We start from the raw sequence: 12,205 nt of genomic DNA, 5'->3' as shown, positions 1-12,205 counted from the left end.
GGTGTTTAGTATATTCACAAAGTCGCACAACCATTACCACTGTAATTCCATAATATTTTTATCACCCTCAGAAGGAAACTCCAGGCCTGTTAATAGTCACTTCTCATTCTCCTCTACCCTTTGCTCCTGGTAGCTACTAATCCACTTTGTCTCTATAGATTTGCATATTCGCAACATTTCATGGAAATGGAATCATAAAATATGTGGCTTTTTGTGTCTGGCTTCTTATAGTTAGCATAGTGTTTTCAAGGTTTATCCACGTTGTGGCATGTATCAGTATTTCATTTCTTTTTATGGTTGAATATTTCACTGTATAGATATTTCACATTTTGTTTATTCATTCGTTGGTAAACATTTGGATTTTTCACTTTCAACTGTTATGAGTAATGCTGTTATGAATATTCATATACAAGTTTCTGTATGAACACATTTTTAATTCTTGTGGATACATACCTAGAAGTAGAATTGCCAGATCATATGGTAATTCTGTTTAAGTTTTGGAGGAACTGCCATACTGTTTTCCACAGTGGCTGCACCATTTTACATTCCCACCAGCATTGTGTGAGGGATCTGGGTTCTCTGCATCCTCCCCAATGCTGATTATTGTCTGTCCTTTAGATTATAGCCATCTTTGGGAAGTGGAGTCCCACTGTGGTTTTAACTTTATTTCTCTAATACCTAATGGTGTTGAGCTTCTTTTCCTGTGCTTATTGGCAACAATGACAATTTACAATGTTTTCTTTCAGGTAGCTTCTTATTGAAGTTTATTCGGAAGATGACAAGTAGACATTGGTGTGCTGTTCCCATTTTGTTTCTATCTAAGGCTTTGGCAAATGTCCCAAGATACAAGGCCTTGGGTATAGATGGGCTTCTTGCTCTCAGGTAATTTACTCTGCATATGTACTTGTATGGTTATTTGCCATGACTTTCCATCAGTACATATATTTTTCATCTGCTTTAATCTACAGTAAATGGTTATAGTTAATATTGGCATTGGAATGTTTGAGCTCTTAATTTTACATAAGAAAAAAACTTTAAAAAATTTGTTCATATAGTTGAACTTATTTTGTTTCACAAATTACTAGTTTAAGTGTGTACTGAACTATATGCTGTTGAATTTTGACCTCTTCAAATAGGCCAGTAAGTTTTTTTAAAAATACATTCGTAAGTAGAAAACTAAAGATAAAATATCAAACAATAATATTTGTTAGAAAGTATTTTTTAAATGTCAGTAAAAAGGAATTTGAGGAGATAAAAAAATATTTCAATAAATACGAACTTCTTTAAAAGCATCTTCATTTATAGTCTTATTTTTAAAAGAGAATTGTTTCATATTAAAATTGAGCTCTAGTGGAGGCCATAGTGGGAAATAATAGCTTTGAAATTCTGCTGACTTTCTGCATTAGAAATTGTAGATGTTATAAATCAACTTTTCGATAATCACAAATGATCAGAATTGCCTTTGGGAATATGGAACTGCATTTTTTTGTGTTTTGCTGTCAGGGATGTTATTCATTGCACTATGATCACACATCAAATTCTCCTGAGAGGGGCAGCCCAGTGCTACCTTCTTCAGACAGCTATGAATTTGCTGGATGTGGTAAGTTTATCTTTTGCTTTCATTTACAAATCTTTCTAAGTGAGTGGGTATGCAGAAATGAGTTAGCATAATAGGTTACAGACCTATGATACTACCATCAGAAAGGCTTGCTTGTGAGGTTGGCCCTTGGCTTGGCACTGGGACCTTGGATTTTGGGAGCATTTACACTAACCTAACTGCTAAGAGTGCTTATTGTATCTAAAGTGTTTGTTCAATGTGGTTTATGTGGAACACTTGCTTTCCTTCTGGGAGTCTGGAATTTCAGTATGTATGAGGCAAAGGGCGCCTCCGTGACCACATCCCAGTAAAAGCCTGAGGCACTGAGTCTCTAGTGAGCTTCCCTGGTGAAAATCTCCATGAGCTTCATGGAGATTTTCACTGTGTTGTCACAGCTTGTTGCTGTGGGAGCTAAGCGTGTCCTGGGTGGCCCACTGGGAGAGGACTCTTGGAGCTTATGCCCTGTTCCCTCTATACGTTTCCCCTCAATCGACATTCAAGGAATGTGTACCATGCTTACTTATTCTGTGCTTTTTACAAAGCCTCAATAAGTATTGTTTCCTGTAGGGGTCAGAAAACTCTGTGTGCAGTGCCAGGTAGCAGACATTTTTTAAGCTTTGCAGCTGGCTTTATGATCTCTGTTGCAACTTCTGAGCTAGATAAACAGACATTGGCTATGTTCCAACAAAACTATTTACAAAGCAGGCTGTGAGTGGTTTTTGCCATCGCCTGACCTACACAGAGTAAGGTATCTTAATTCAAGATACGTAACCTTAAGGGAATGAAGATCTAGGTGGTTTTCTTAGTCGGGGTCATCTTTATGGCAACAAAAAGAATCACATTTTTTTTTTTTTAAGACAGAGTTTCACTCTCATCCCCAGGCTAGAGTGCAATGGTGCAATCTCAACTCACTGCAACCTCCGCCTCCCAGGTTCAAGTGATTCTCCTGCCTCAGCCTCCTGAGTAGCTGGGATTATAGGCATGCACCACCACACCCGGCTAATTTTTGTATTTTTAGTAGAGACAAGGTTTCACCATGTTGGCCAGGCTGGTGTCAAACTCCTGACCTCAGGTGATCCACCCACTTTGGCCTCCCAAAGTGCTGGGATTACAGGTGTGAGCTACTGAGTCCAGCCCCACATTTTGATTGAAAGTAATTTCTTCTTATAGAATGTTTTTATGTTTTTAAGATTGTGACCACATTTAAGATAGTAACCTCAATTTTAAGTTAACATGGTATCTTTATTTTAAAAGTTGAATAATATTTTCTTTTTAAAATATAGCTTTCTTTTGATTTAGCTAATGATAACCTACTTTAAATAGTATACTTGGTTGCTTCCACATTGGTTTTATTCAATTAAACATTTTAATATAATTTTTAAAATCTTTCCTGCCCTGCCCAGGAGAAAGTGTCACTTTCTGATGTCTCAACTTTTCTCATGTCTCTGAGACAAGAGGAATCCTTAGGACGAGGAACTTCATTGTGGACAGAGGTGAGATTGAAGATAATTTAATAAGGTCTTTGAAAACTGTGAAAAATGGTTTTCTTAATGAATTTCTTACTAGCCATTTATATAAAATATAATGACTGCTTTGTTATCTGTCAACAGAGACTTTGAAATATTGTATATTTGCTTTGAATGGACCTAACTAATGCTGCTAAGATGCTTATGGAGAGGTGGGAGAGAGGAAAATGTTTGCAGTAGAGATAGACCTATTTAGAAGAAAGATGTTGCTAGTGGGCAGATCTCAACTCTGGATGAGATGCCCTAGGAGTAATGACAGTGTTAGAGTCAAACACAGTAAGTGACACAAACTCCTCTTTCTCTGTTTTCTGTCAGTGAACGGCCCCTTCCTCCACCCAGTTGTCCAGTCCTCACATTTTGGTAATTCTCAGTTTGTCCTGATTTTTGCATCCAATTCATCGTGAAACCCTCCTGTCTCATAAACATCTTTCCTCTTCTTCACGCCCCACTGTGGCTCTAGCTCAGGCCCTCCTCATGTGAAGCTTCCTCCCCTGTGATGATGTCTTGTTGATGTCGCATCTCTGGCCTCCAGGTCTTTTACTGTGCCACTCTTTTTCTTAGGACTCTTTGGGGCCTGCCTCCTCCCTCTTTTTGTAAGCCATGGGATGTAGTTCATACAACTGACTTCAGTGTTTATTTGTTATGTACGTGGTTGAGTTCTGATGTTTATCCCCTCTAGGTTATGTATTTTTTGAGAAACAGGAACCATGTATATATTTTTAGCATTTCTCCAATGCCTAAGTGATCAGCAAAACTAGGGATTATTTCTTTTAGAAGGCAATTCTATGTCTATACGTAGAGAGAAACAAGAGAAATCAGCTTGGAGTATGTTATAATTCAGGCATAAAATAAAGAGGGCTCAGGAAGTAAGTTAATGGCAGAAGAAATGAAAAAGGGGCAAATTGGGGCCTTTAAAAAATGAAATTTTATTAAAAAAAAATTTTTTTTTGCAACGGAGTTTCGCTCAAGTGCAATGGGCGTGATCTTGGCTCACTGCAACCTCCACCTCCCAGGTTCAAGTGATTCTCCTGCTTCAGCCTCCCTGGTAGCTGGGATTACAGGCACGCACCACCATACCCAGTTAATTCTTTAGTATTTTTAGTAGAGACAGGGTTTCACCATGTTGGTCAGGCTGGTTTTTAACTCCTGACCTCAGGTGATCCACCTGCCTCAACCTCCCAAAGTGCTAGGATTACAGGCGTTGAGCCACTGCCCCCAGCCACAATTTTGTTTTATTTTCTTGATGACAATGCATCTGATTACGTGGAATTTGAAAAATATGGAACCATATAAAGAAAATAAAAATCACCTGTAATGCCTACCATCAAACTAAATGTATATTTTCTGGTTTAGTTTTTAATTCTTTTTCCCTGTGAATATAATATGTGTATTCTTTACTTGCTTTCTCATTATGGATAAGTATATGTATATTTAAAATGATAATAATACATTTGAACTTTCTAAATATAGATTATACTGTTTTAAATTTCATTTTTTGTATTCACATATATATGAGCATTTAGCATGTTGCTAAGTCATTTTTCGAGTTGGGGTAGTAAAACTTCAGTTGATTAAATCTTCTAAAATTTACTGAATCAGTTCCTTTTCTTGGACTTTGTTTCAAAGTTTTGCTTTTACAAATAACACTGGGCTGAGCACAGTGACTCATGCCTGTAATCCCAGCACTTTGAGAGGCTGAGGCAGCGGATCACTTGAGGCCAGGAGTTCGCGACCAGCCTGGCCAGCATGGTTAAACCCCATCTCTACCAAAAATACAAAAATTATCTGGATGTGGTGGCGCGTGCCTATAGTCCTATCTATTTGGGAGGCTGAGGCAGGAGAACTGCTTGAACTCCAGGAGGTGGAGGTTGCAGTGAGCTGAGATTGTGCCACTGCACTCCAGCTTGGATGACAGAGTGAGACTCTGTCTCAAAAAATAATAAATAAATAAATTATAACATTGGGAGGAGCTTATTCCCATATGTTTTTATTTATACCTGTTCTTTAGGATAAATTCATAAAATTGAATTTGCTGTATTTCAATATTTTTAAAGTTCTTGATATAGATGGGGAGAGATTTCAAAGTATGACAGTGGACATCCACTTTATCTACAGTGATACAATACCAAATGTATTAGCACGCTAAATTATTTGCCACTTTGGTAGATAACACAGCATTTGTTGACTGTTTGCCTTTCTCTGATCGCTGGTTTTTTAAAATGTTTTTTTCATGTCTTTGTAGTATTTCTTTTGTGAATTGTCTGTTCTTGTCCTTTTCCCATTTCGTTTTGGGATTTTAGTGTTTTGTTTTGTTTTTTTCCTTGATTTGTAAGTACCCTTTTTATATTAAGGGTATTGACAAGTTGTTACACCTATTGCAAATAATTTTTCTTAGTTCTTTTTAAAAAAAAAATTAGCTTTGATTTGAAGATTAAAACGATTGATCAGAAGTGTCTTTATGGCCGGGCGCGGTGGCTCAAGCCTGTAATCCCAGCACTTTGGGAGGCCGAGGCGGGTGGATCACGAGGTCAAGAGATCGAGACCATCCTGGTCAACATGGTGAAACCCCGTCTCTACTAATACAAAAAATTAGCTGGGCACGGTGGCGTGTGCCTGTAATCCCAGCTACTCAGGAGGCTGAGGCAGGAGAATTGCCTGAACCCAGGAGGCGGAGATTGCGGTGAGCCGAGATCGCGCCATTGCGCTCCAGCCTGGGTATCAAGAGCGAAACTCCGTCTCAAAAAAAAAAAAAAAAAAAAAGAAGTGTCTTTATTTCTGTTTTGCTCTTCAATCATGCCTTGATCCTCATCCTACCCCAACCCGTTCCTAAACAAAGGTGTTTTTGATAGAGATTCTGCTTACTACCTTGCAGGTTTTAGTTAAAATATATGCTCTTAGTGATTTCTTTATGTCAGTAGGCAAAGACCCTTTTTGTTCTTTTTTTGTATGCTTGCATAGTATTCCATCTGGTGGTTGTACCATTGTTTATTCAACTTCCCCGTTGCTGAACTGTTGAGTTGTCCAGTCTTGTGGCTTTTACAGACAGTGCCACAATAAATAAATATTCTGCAGGAACATCTGCAGAATGGAGTCCTAGAATTGGGATCTCTGGTCAGAGGTTGGGTGCCTGTGTAATCTTTCTAGGGATTGCCCAGTTTCCCTCTATGGTTTCCTATGGCTGCTGTAATAAATTACCACCAGCTTGATGGCTTAAAATAACATACATTTATTCCCTTACAGTTATGGAGGCCAGAAGTCTGGAATCCATTTCACTGGGCTGCCATTAAGATTCTGGCCGGCCCATGCTCCCTTGTAGGGTCGAGTCCATTTCCTTGTCTTCTGGAGCTGCATTGCTTGTATGTCATGGCTCATGGCCTTTCTCCATCTTCAGAGCCAGGAGCCTAGCATCTCAAGATCTCTGCTTCATCTTCACATCATATTCTTCTCTTCTGTTTCTATGTCAAATCTGCCTCTGTCTTCCTTTTATAAGGACACTTAGGATTACCTTGGGCCCCCTCAAATAATCTGGCATAATGTCCCCATCTCAGAATACTTAATCTGCAAAGCTCCTTTTGCTGCACAAGATAACATTCACAGGTTTCAGGATTAGGACCTCAGTATCTTTGGGGCCTACCATAGGGTTGCAGAAATCTGACAGTATGATGGTGCCTATTGTGAAGCAGGATTTTTTGCCAATCTGGTGGTTGGGAAAGGCATTCCAGTGTAATTTTAATTTATCATTCTCTTAAAATTTGTAAGTTCGGGCATCTTTTCAGTTTCGTTTTGATTTTTGATTTTGTTTACTTTTTTCCTGGTAGCTTCTTAGTTATGAAAAATTTAAAAATTCTTAGAAGAGTATAATGAATTCTTACATGCCCATTACCCACCATGTACCATTGCTGCTCATGGGTGGGCTTCTTTGACATGGACCTCCTACTCTCCCTTCCTCTCCCAGTTATTTTGAATCAAATCCTATCAAATCTTATTTTTCATCTATAAATATTTGAGCATGTACTGCTAAACGATAAGGAGTTTAAAGGGCTTAAAAAATAAGCCCTTACCACACCTAAAAAAAACTAACAATGTTTAAAAAATTTATTTATTTTTGTTTGTTCAGATGTTCAGTTTTGTTTGTTCAGGTATTCAAATAAGGCCTATTCACTGCAGCTAATAGGTGTAGCTTTAAAATTGTGGACTTTAATCCAGCTGGAGTTTATTTTGGTGTATGGTATGAGTTGTGAGGTTTGAAAGAGAAAATTCATGTAAAAATGCTTTAGGCTACCTTTAGCCCATATTAAATGTAAATATCTACTGTTACTAATGGCTTTTTGCCCTGGTTTAAGGAGTGAGGCATTTGCCTGTTTTATTGTTTATTTGTTTTTAAGGAGCCAGCTCTTAGATTTCTTTATCTGTTCCCCTCGATTTTTCAGTTCTGTAATACTTCAGTGTCTGTTTTCATCTCTTTTCTTCTTTTACTCTCCTTTCATTTGTTTTGCCTGTCTCCTGATGTCTTGGAGTCATTTGTTGAGAACTGTATTGCACATCTCCCACAGGCCACGCCCTGTGCTGAGTGTTGGGAATACTGTGGTCAGTGAGAGAAACATGTTGCCTACCCTCAGAAAGTGTATAGTTGGTGATTTATAGCTGAATCCAGATTTCAATTCTTTTTTTGTTCGAAGGCATTTACATATATGTGTATATATTTTAGTGTAGATTTGACTGTATCCTATAACTTTCATTACGTAGTGTTCTCATTATTACCTAATTTAGTTATTATGTTAAAGTATGTAAAATCATTGATATTCAGTCATTTTAAACCTATAGAAATGCCATTTTCCTGTAGCTCATCCTAAATAATTTTTTAATTAATAGACTTTATTTTTTGAAAGTGTTAGGTTTTCAGAAAAATTAAATAGAAAGTACAGAGAGTTCTGGTCAGGCATGGTGGCTCATGCCTGTAATCCCAGCACTTTGGGAGGCCTAGGCAAGCAGATTGCTTGAGCTCAGGAGTTTGAGACTAGCTTCGGTAACATAGAGAGACCCCGTCTCAATATATTTTAAAAATAAAATAATAATGTAAAAACAAATACAAAAAAAGTACAGAGTTCCCACATACTCCCGTAGTGCTCTTCCTATCCCTACATACAGTTTTCCCTATTGTTGACATTTTGTATTAGTATGTTACATTTGTTACAATTGATAACCCCCATATTTATTATTATTAACTAAAGGTCATAGTTTACATTCGGGTTCACTGCGCGTTGACAGATATGTAATGCCATTACAGTGTCATACGGAATAGTCTCACTGTCCCCCAGAATTCTCTGTGTTTTGCCTGTTCATCTCTCCTTTCCCCGAAACCTTGGCAGCTGATCTTTTTACTCTCTCCATAGTTTTGTCTTTTCCAGAATGTTATATAGTTGGAATCATACAGGACATCATGGCCTTTTCAGATTGGTGCTTCTACTTAGTAATATGCACTTAAGGTTCCTTCATGTGTTTTCATGGCTTGATAGCTCATTTTTTTTAGTGCTAAGACTTCATTATCTGGATGTATCACAGTTTATTTATCCATTCCCCTACTGAAGGACATCTTGGTAGTTCCAAGTTTTGGCAGTTGGGAATAAAACTACTGTAAACATCTGTGTGTAGGTTTTTGTGTGGACATAACTTTTCCCGTCATTTGGGTAAATACCAAGGAGCACAGTTGCCAGATTGAGTGCTAAGATTATGCTTAATTTTATGAGAAATTGCCAAGCTGTCTTTCGACCATACTATTTTGCACAAAGAATGAGAGAATGCCACACATTCTCTTCTTAGGGTTGTCAGCGTTCTGGATTTTAGCCACTTCAGTAGCTATATAGTGGTGTCTTCTTGTTTCAATTCCCAATTCCCTGAAAATATATGACACTAAGCATTTTGTATATGCTATTTACCATCTGTATGTCTTCTTTGGTAAGGTGTCCATATCTTTTGCATTTTTTAAAATTAGGTTGTTTATTTTCTCATGATGAGGTTGTAAAAGTTCTTTGAATACTTTGATACCAGTCCCTTATCAGATATGTGTTTTGCAAATATTTTCTCTCAGTCTGTGGCTTGTCTTCATTCTCTTTATGTGTCCAAATAGATTTTTGAGACTTGTATTTTAATGGGGAATCAAGGGAGCCTGCCTACCCAGAGACTGCCATTTAGATGTCATTTTAAACCATAAGTCTTGACATGAAAATTATTTGAAGGAGAATATTCTGAATTTTGTGACAGATTTGATAGAAAAAATCAAATATGAATTAGAGTTTAGTTGTCAAAAATAATTGTACAGCAGAATCATGCCTGTGGAAATACAAGATTTGAAAAGCCTCACGTATTTTATAGCAATAATTAGGAAACTTAGTCTGGCCAGTTTTAGAGGAATACAAAGAAAAGTGTATACTGTTAAAAGATAAATACTGGCTGACCTCACTGTTAGACAGATAATATCTTAAGATCGTCTGACTTGATAAAGACCTGCACAGAACAACTTCTTTTAGCATTATTGAACTGCTCATTCATTGTACCTTGTAGTGTTGATCTTGACCAATTCATTAATTCAGTCATTCATCATCAGTTTTGTCTTTGGTCAAGTGATATATTCTTCCTTTGCCTCCTTCTAGTTAACTTTGAATAACCCTAATGGATACAAAGAATAATTTTTCAAAAATGCTTACTTTTTAGAAAGACTTCATCATAATTATTTTCTTTATATTTAAACTCAGTTATTGAATTTGCTTACTAAGACAGATATTATAAAAAGGAAATTGAGAACATATTTAGATTTTAAAACAAAAATTTCACCATTACACATAATCAAAGATGAGTTGTGAAATTGTGTGACTTTTGTTTGCAAATTTTCTAAGAGATGTAATGGAGAAGACCTTGGGCAGTGTTTCTCTTTTAAATTAATATACAGTATTTTAATATGCACATATGATAGAAAATAAGCTTGTGAGAGGAGGGTAGGAACTTTGATTATAACTTACATTTCAAATTCTACATTCTCTCAAAGATAAAACTTCTTGTTTTAGCATGTAAAGCTGGAATAAGTTTTAGTTGAAGGCTGTAATTTGTTTTACATAACGTGTTATTTTTTATAGAGATCTTTAGAATACCTCATTAAAATGTACATTTTGTATAAGGTACATTAGAAATTCTTGCCTATTAATGAAGTTTATACATTCTTTGAAGGAGATTAGAGAACACACATACATATATATACATGTCATACATATATATATATGTCATACATATATATACATACATATATATATACACACAGTTTTTGTGTTTTTACTATCTGTGGAAGTCAATTATCATAGTAAATGGTTTATTACTTTGTATTCAGTTATTTAAATTCAGTTTATCATGAAGGAAAGAAAATTGGCTTGAGGAAATTAGAAACCCTTTGTTCAGTTAGGTTTTTAAAACAAAGTAATAACTGTTTTCTTTTCCAGCTGTGTGACTGGCTACATGTTAATGAAAGCTATTTTAAGCCATCCCCACTGTGTAGCTCCATTGGACTTCAGAAGACATCTTTAAATGCTTATGTGAAAAACCTTGTTCAAGGGTATGTTAAGTCATCTGCTTGGGAAAGTAAGTCTGCAATCATTTTTATGGATTGATAAAACCAAAATATTTTCAAAGAACTTTTAACTATTTTTTGAGACTGAGAGTTAGGCTTTATGAAATATGTGATGATTTATAGATGCCAAACTTGTTGAAAGTGGAAAAAAAGTAAAGACACTGTCTCCTAACCTGTATTAATACTTTATTTGTTCTGAGACTTGAGATTTTAAATTATTTTATGTTTAAGGAAGCTGGTAAGTTGCCAGAGTAAAAAGTGGACACAAAGTAATTTATTTATTCTACAATTACTGGGTCCTTGTGAACTAGATACTGCAGATATGGTTTTGGAGGCTCTAAAGTAGAAATATGTGCAGTGGAAATATGTGTTCATCTTTTTTGTTTTTAAAGCACTATGTTTAGTATGTACTGATTATGGAAAACAATTTTAAACAAAAACTGTGTTTAAAAGGATAGTTTTATTAGTTTTCTTTTCAGCAGATACTTTGCAACATCAGTTTTACAAAGGTCCTTTCTTTGAGGAAATATATAAGACCACATTAGAGAGGCACTCTTCGTTTTTTGAAACGGAGTCTTGCTCTGTCACCCAGGCTGGAGTGCAGTGGCGCAATCTCTGCTCACTGCAACCTTCACCTCCCGGGTTCAAGCCATTTTCCTGCCTCAGCCTTCTGAGTAGCTGGGATTACAGGCATGTGCCACCACACCCAGCTAATTTTTTGGTATTTTTAATAGAGATGGAGTTTCATCATATTGGCCAGACTGGTCTCAAACTCCTGACCTTGTGATCTGCCCATCTCGTCCTCCCAAAGTGCTGAGAATACAGGTGTGCACCACCATGCCTGGCCTAGAGAAGCACTCTTAACAGATTCATTAATTAGGATTCTTTTTACATTCCTAATGCTTCCATTTGATTAAAGTCGTTAGTGATAATTTGGGAAAATTGTATCTTCAAATTTAACATTTCTTAAATTTCCTAGCTTTGTCTCACACAAAGTCATTTTCATCTCCTGATTTCATTAGTCTGACCATGGAATAGGTCTTAAATGATCAGATAATTATCCTTCCAAAATGCATGAGTTTATTCTTGGAACATTTCTCTTTTGTGTTTTTAGTCTTTTTTGGTCTGTCTATCTAGTAAATGTCCTATGCTGTTACATTGGAAGATTATTTGAAGTAAATATATGTTAGTCCCTATTAAAATAGATATAAACTGGGGGTCAGATAGAGGTCTGAGAGACCATGGCCTTTGTGTCTTTATTCATTTAATCTCATTTCTGGTCACATTTTAGGGAACACTCTCTCAGCTGAAATACTAGAATTGCCTCTTAAGGGATTACCTTGCGTCTACTCTTGCTTCTTCTACAATCTCTTTTCCACATGGTACCTAGATAAATATTTTCAAAATACAAATTTTGATCTTAGATATTTTTCCTCCGCTTCTTTGTATATATTCCCTTTAACCTTC

General features: G+C 36.4%; 1 protein-coding gene across 1 annotated transcript in view; it reads left to right on the top strand.

The window, feature by feature from the left end:
* TARBP1 (TAR (HIV-1) RNA binding protein 1) overlaps window positions 1-12,205 on the top strand; it is a 79,528-nt gene that overhangs the window by 13,746 nt on the left and 53,577 nt on the right. Inside the window, exons 7-10 of the mRNA XM_064383615.1 lie at window positions 747-882; window positions 1,504-1,600; window positions 3,001-3,090; window positions 10,611-10,749. Of these exons, the coding sequence (XP_064239685.1) occupies window positions 747-882; window positions 1,504-1,600; window positions 3,001-3,090; window positions 10,611-10,749 (462 nt within the window). The remainder of the gene's footprint in view (window positions 1-746; window positions 883-1,503; window positions 1,601-3,000; window positions 3,091-10,610; window positions 10,750-12,205) is intronic.

This window comes from Aotus nancymaae, unplaced genomic scaffold (assembly GCF_030222135.1).
Source record: "Aotus nancymaae isolate 86718 unplaced genomic scaffold, 86718_ANA_hifiasm-v0.15.2.pri h1tg000032l_0, whole genome shotgun sequence".
NCBI classification, from domain to species: Eukaryota; Metazoa; Chordata; class Mammalia; order Primates; family Aotidae; genus Aotus; species Aotus nancymaae.
This window is presented reverse-complemented; position numbering and strand designations above follow the sequence as displayed.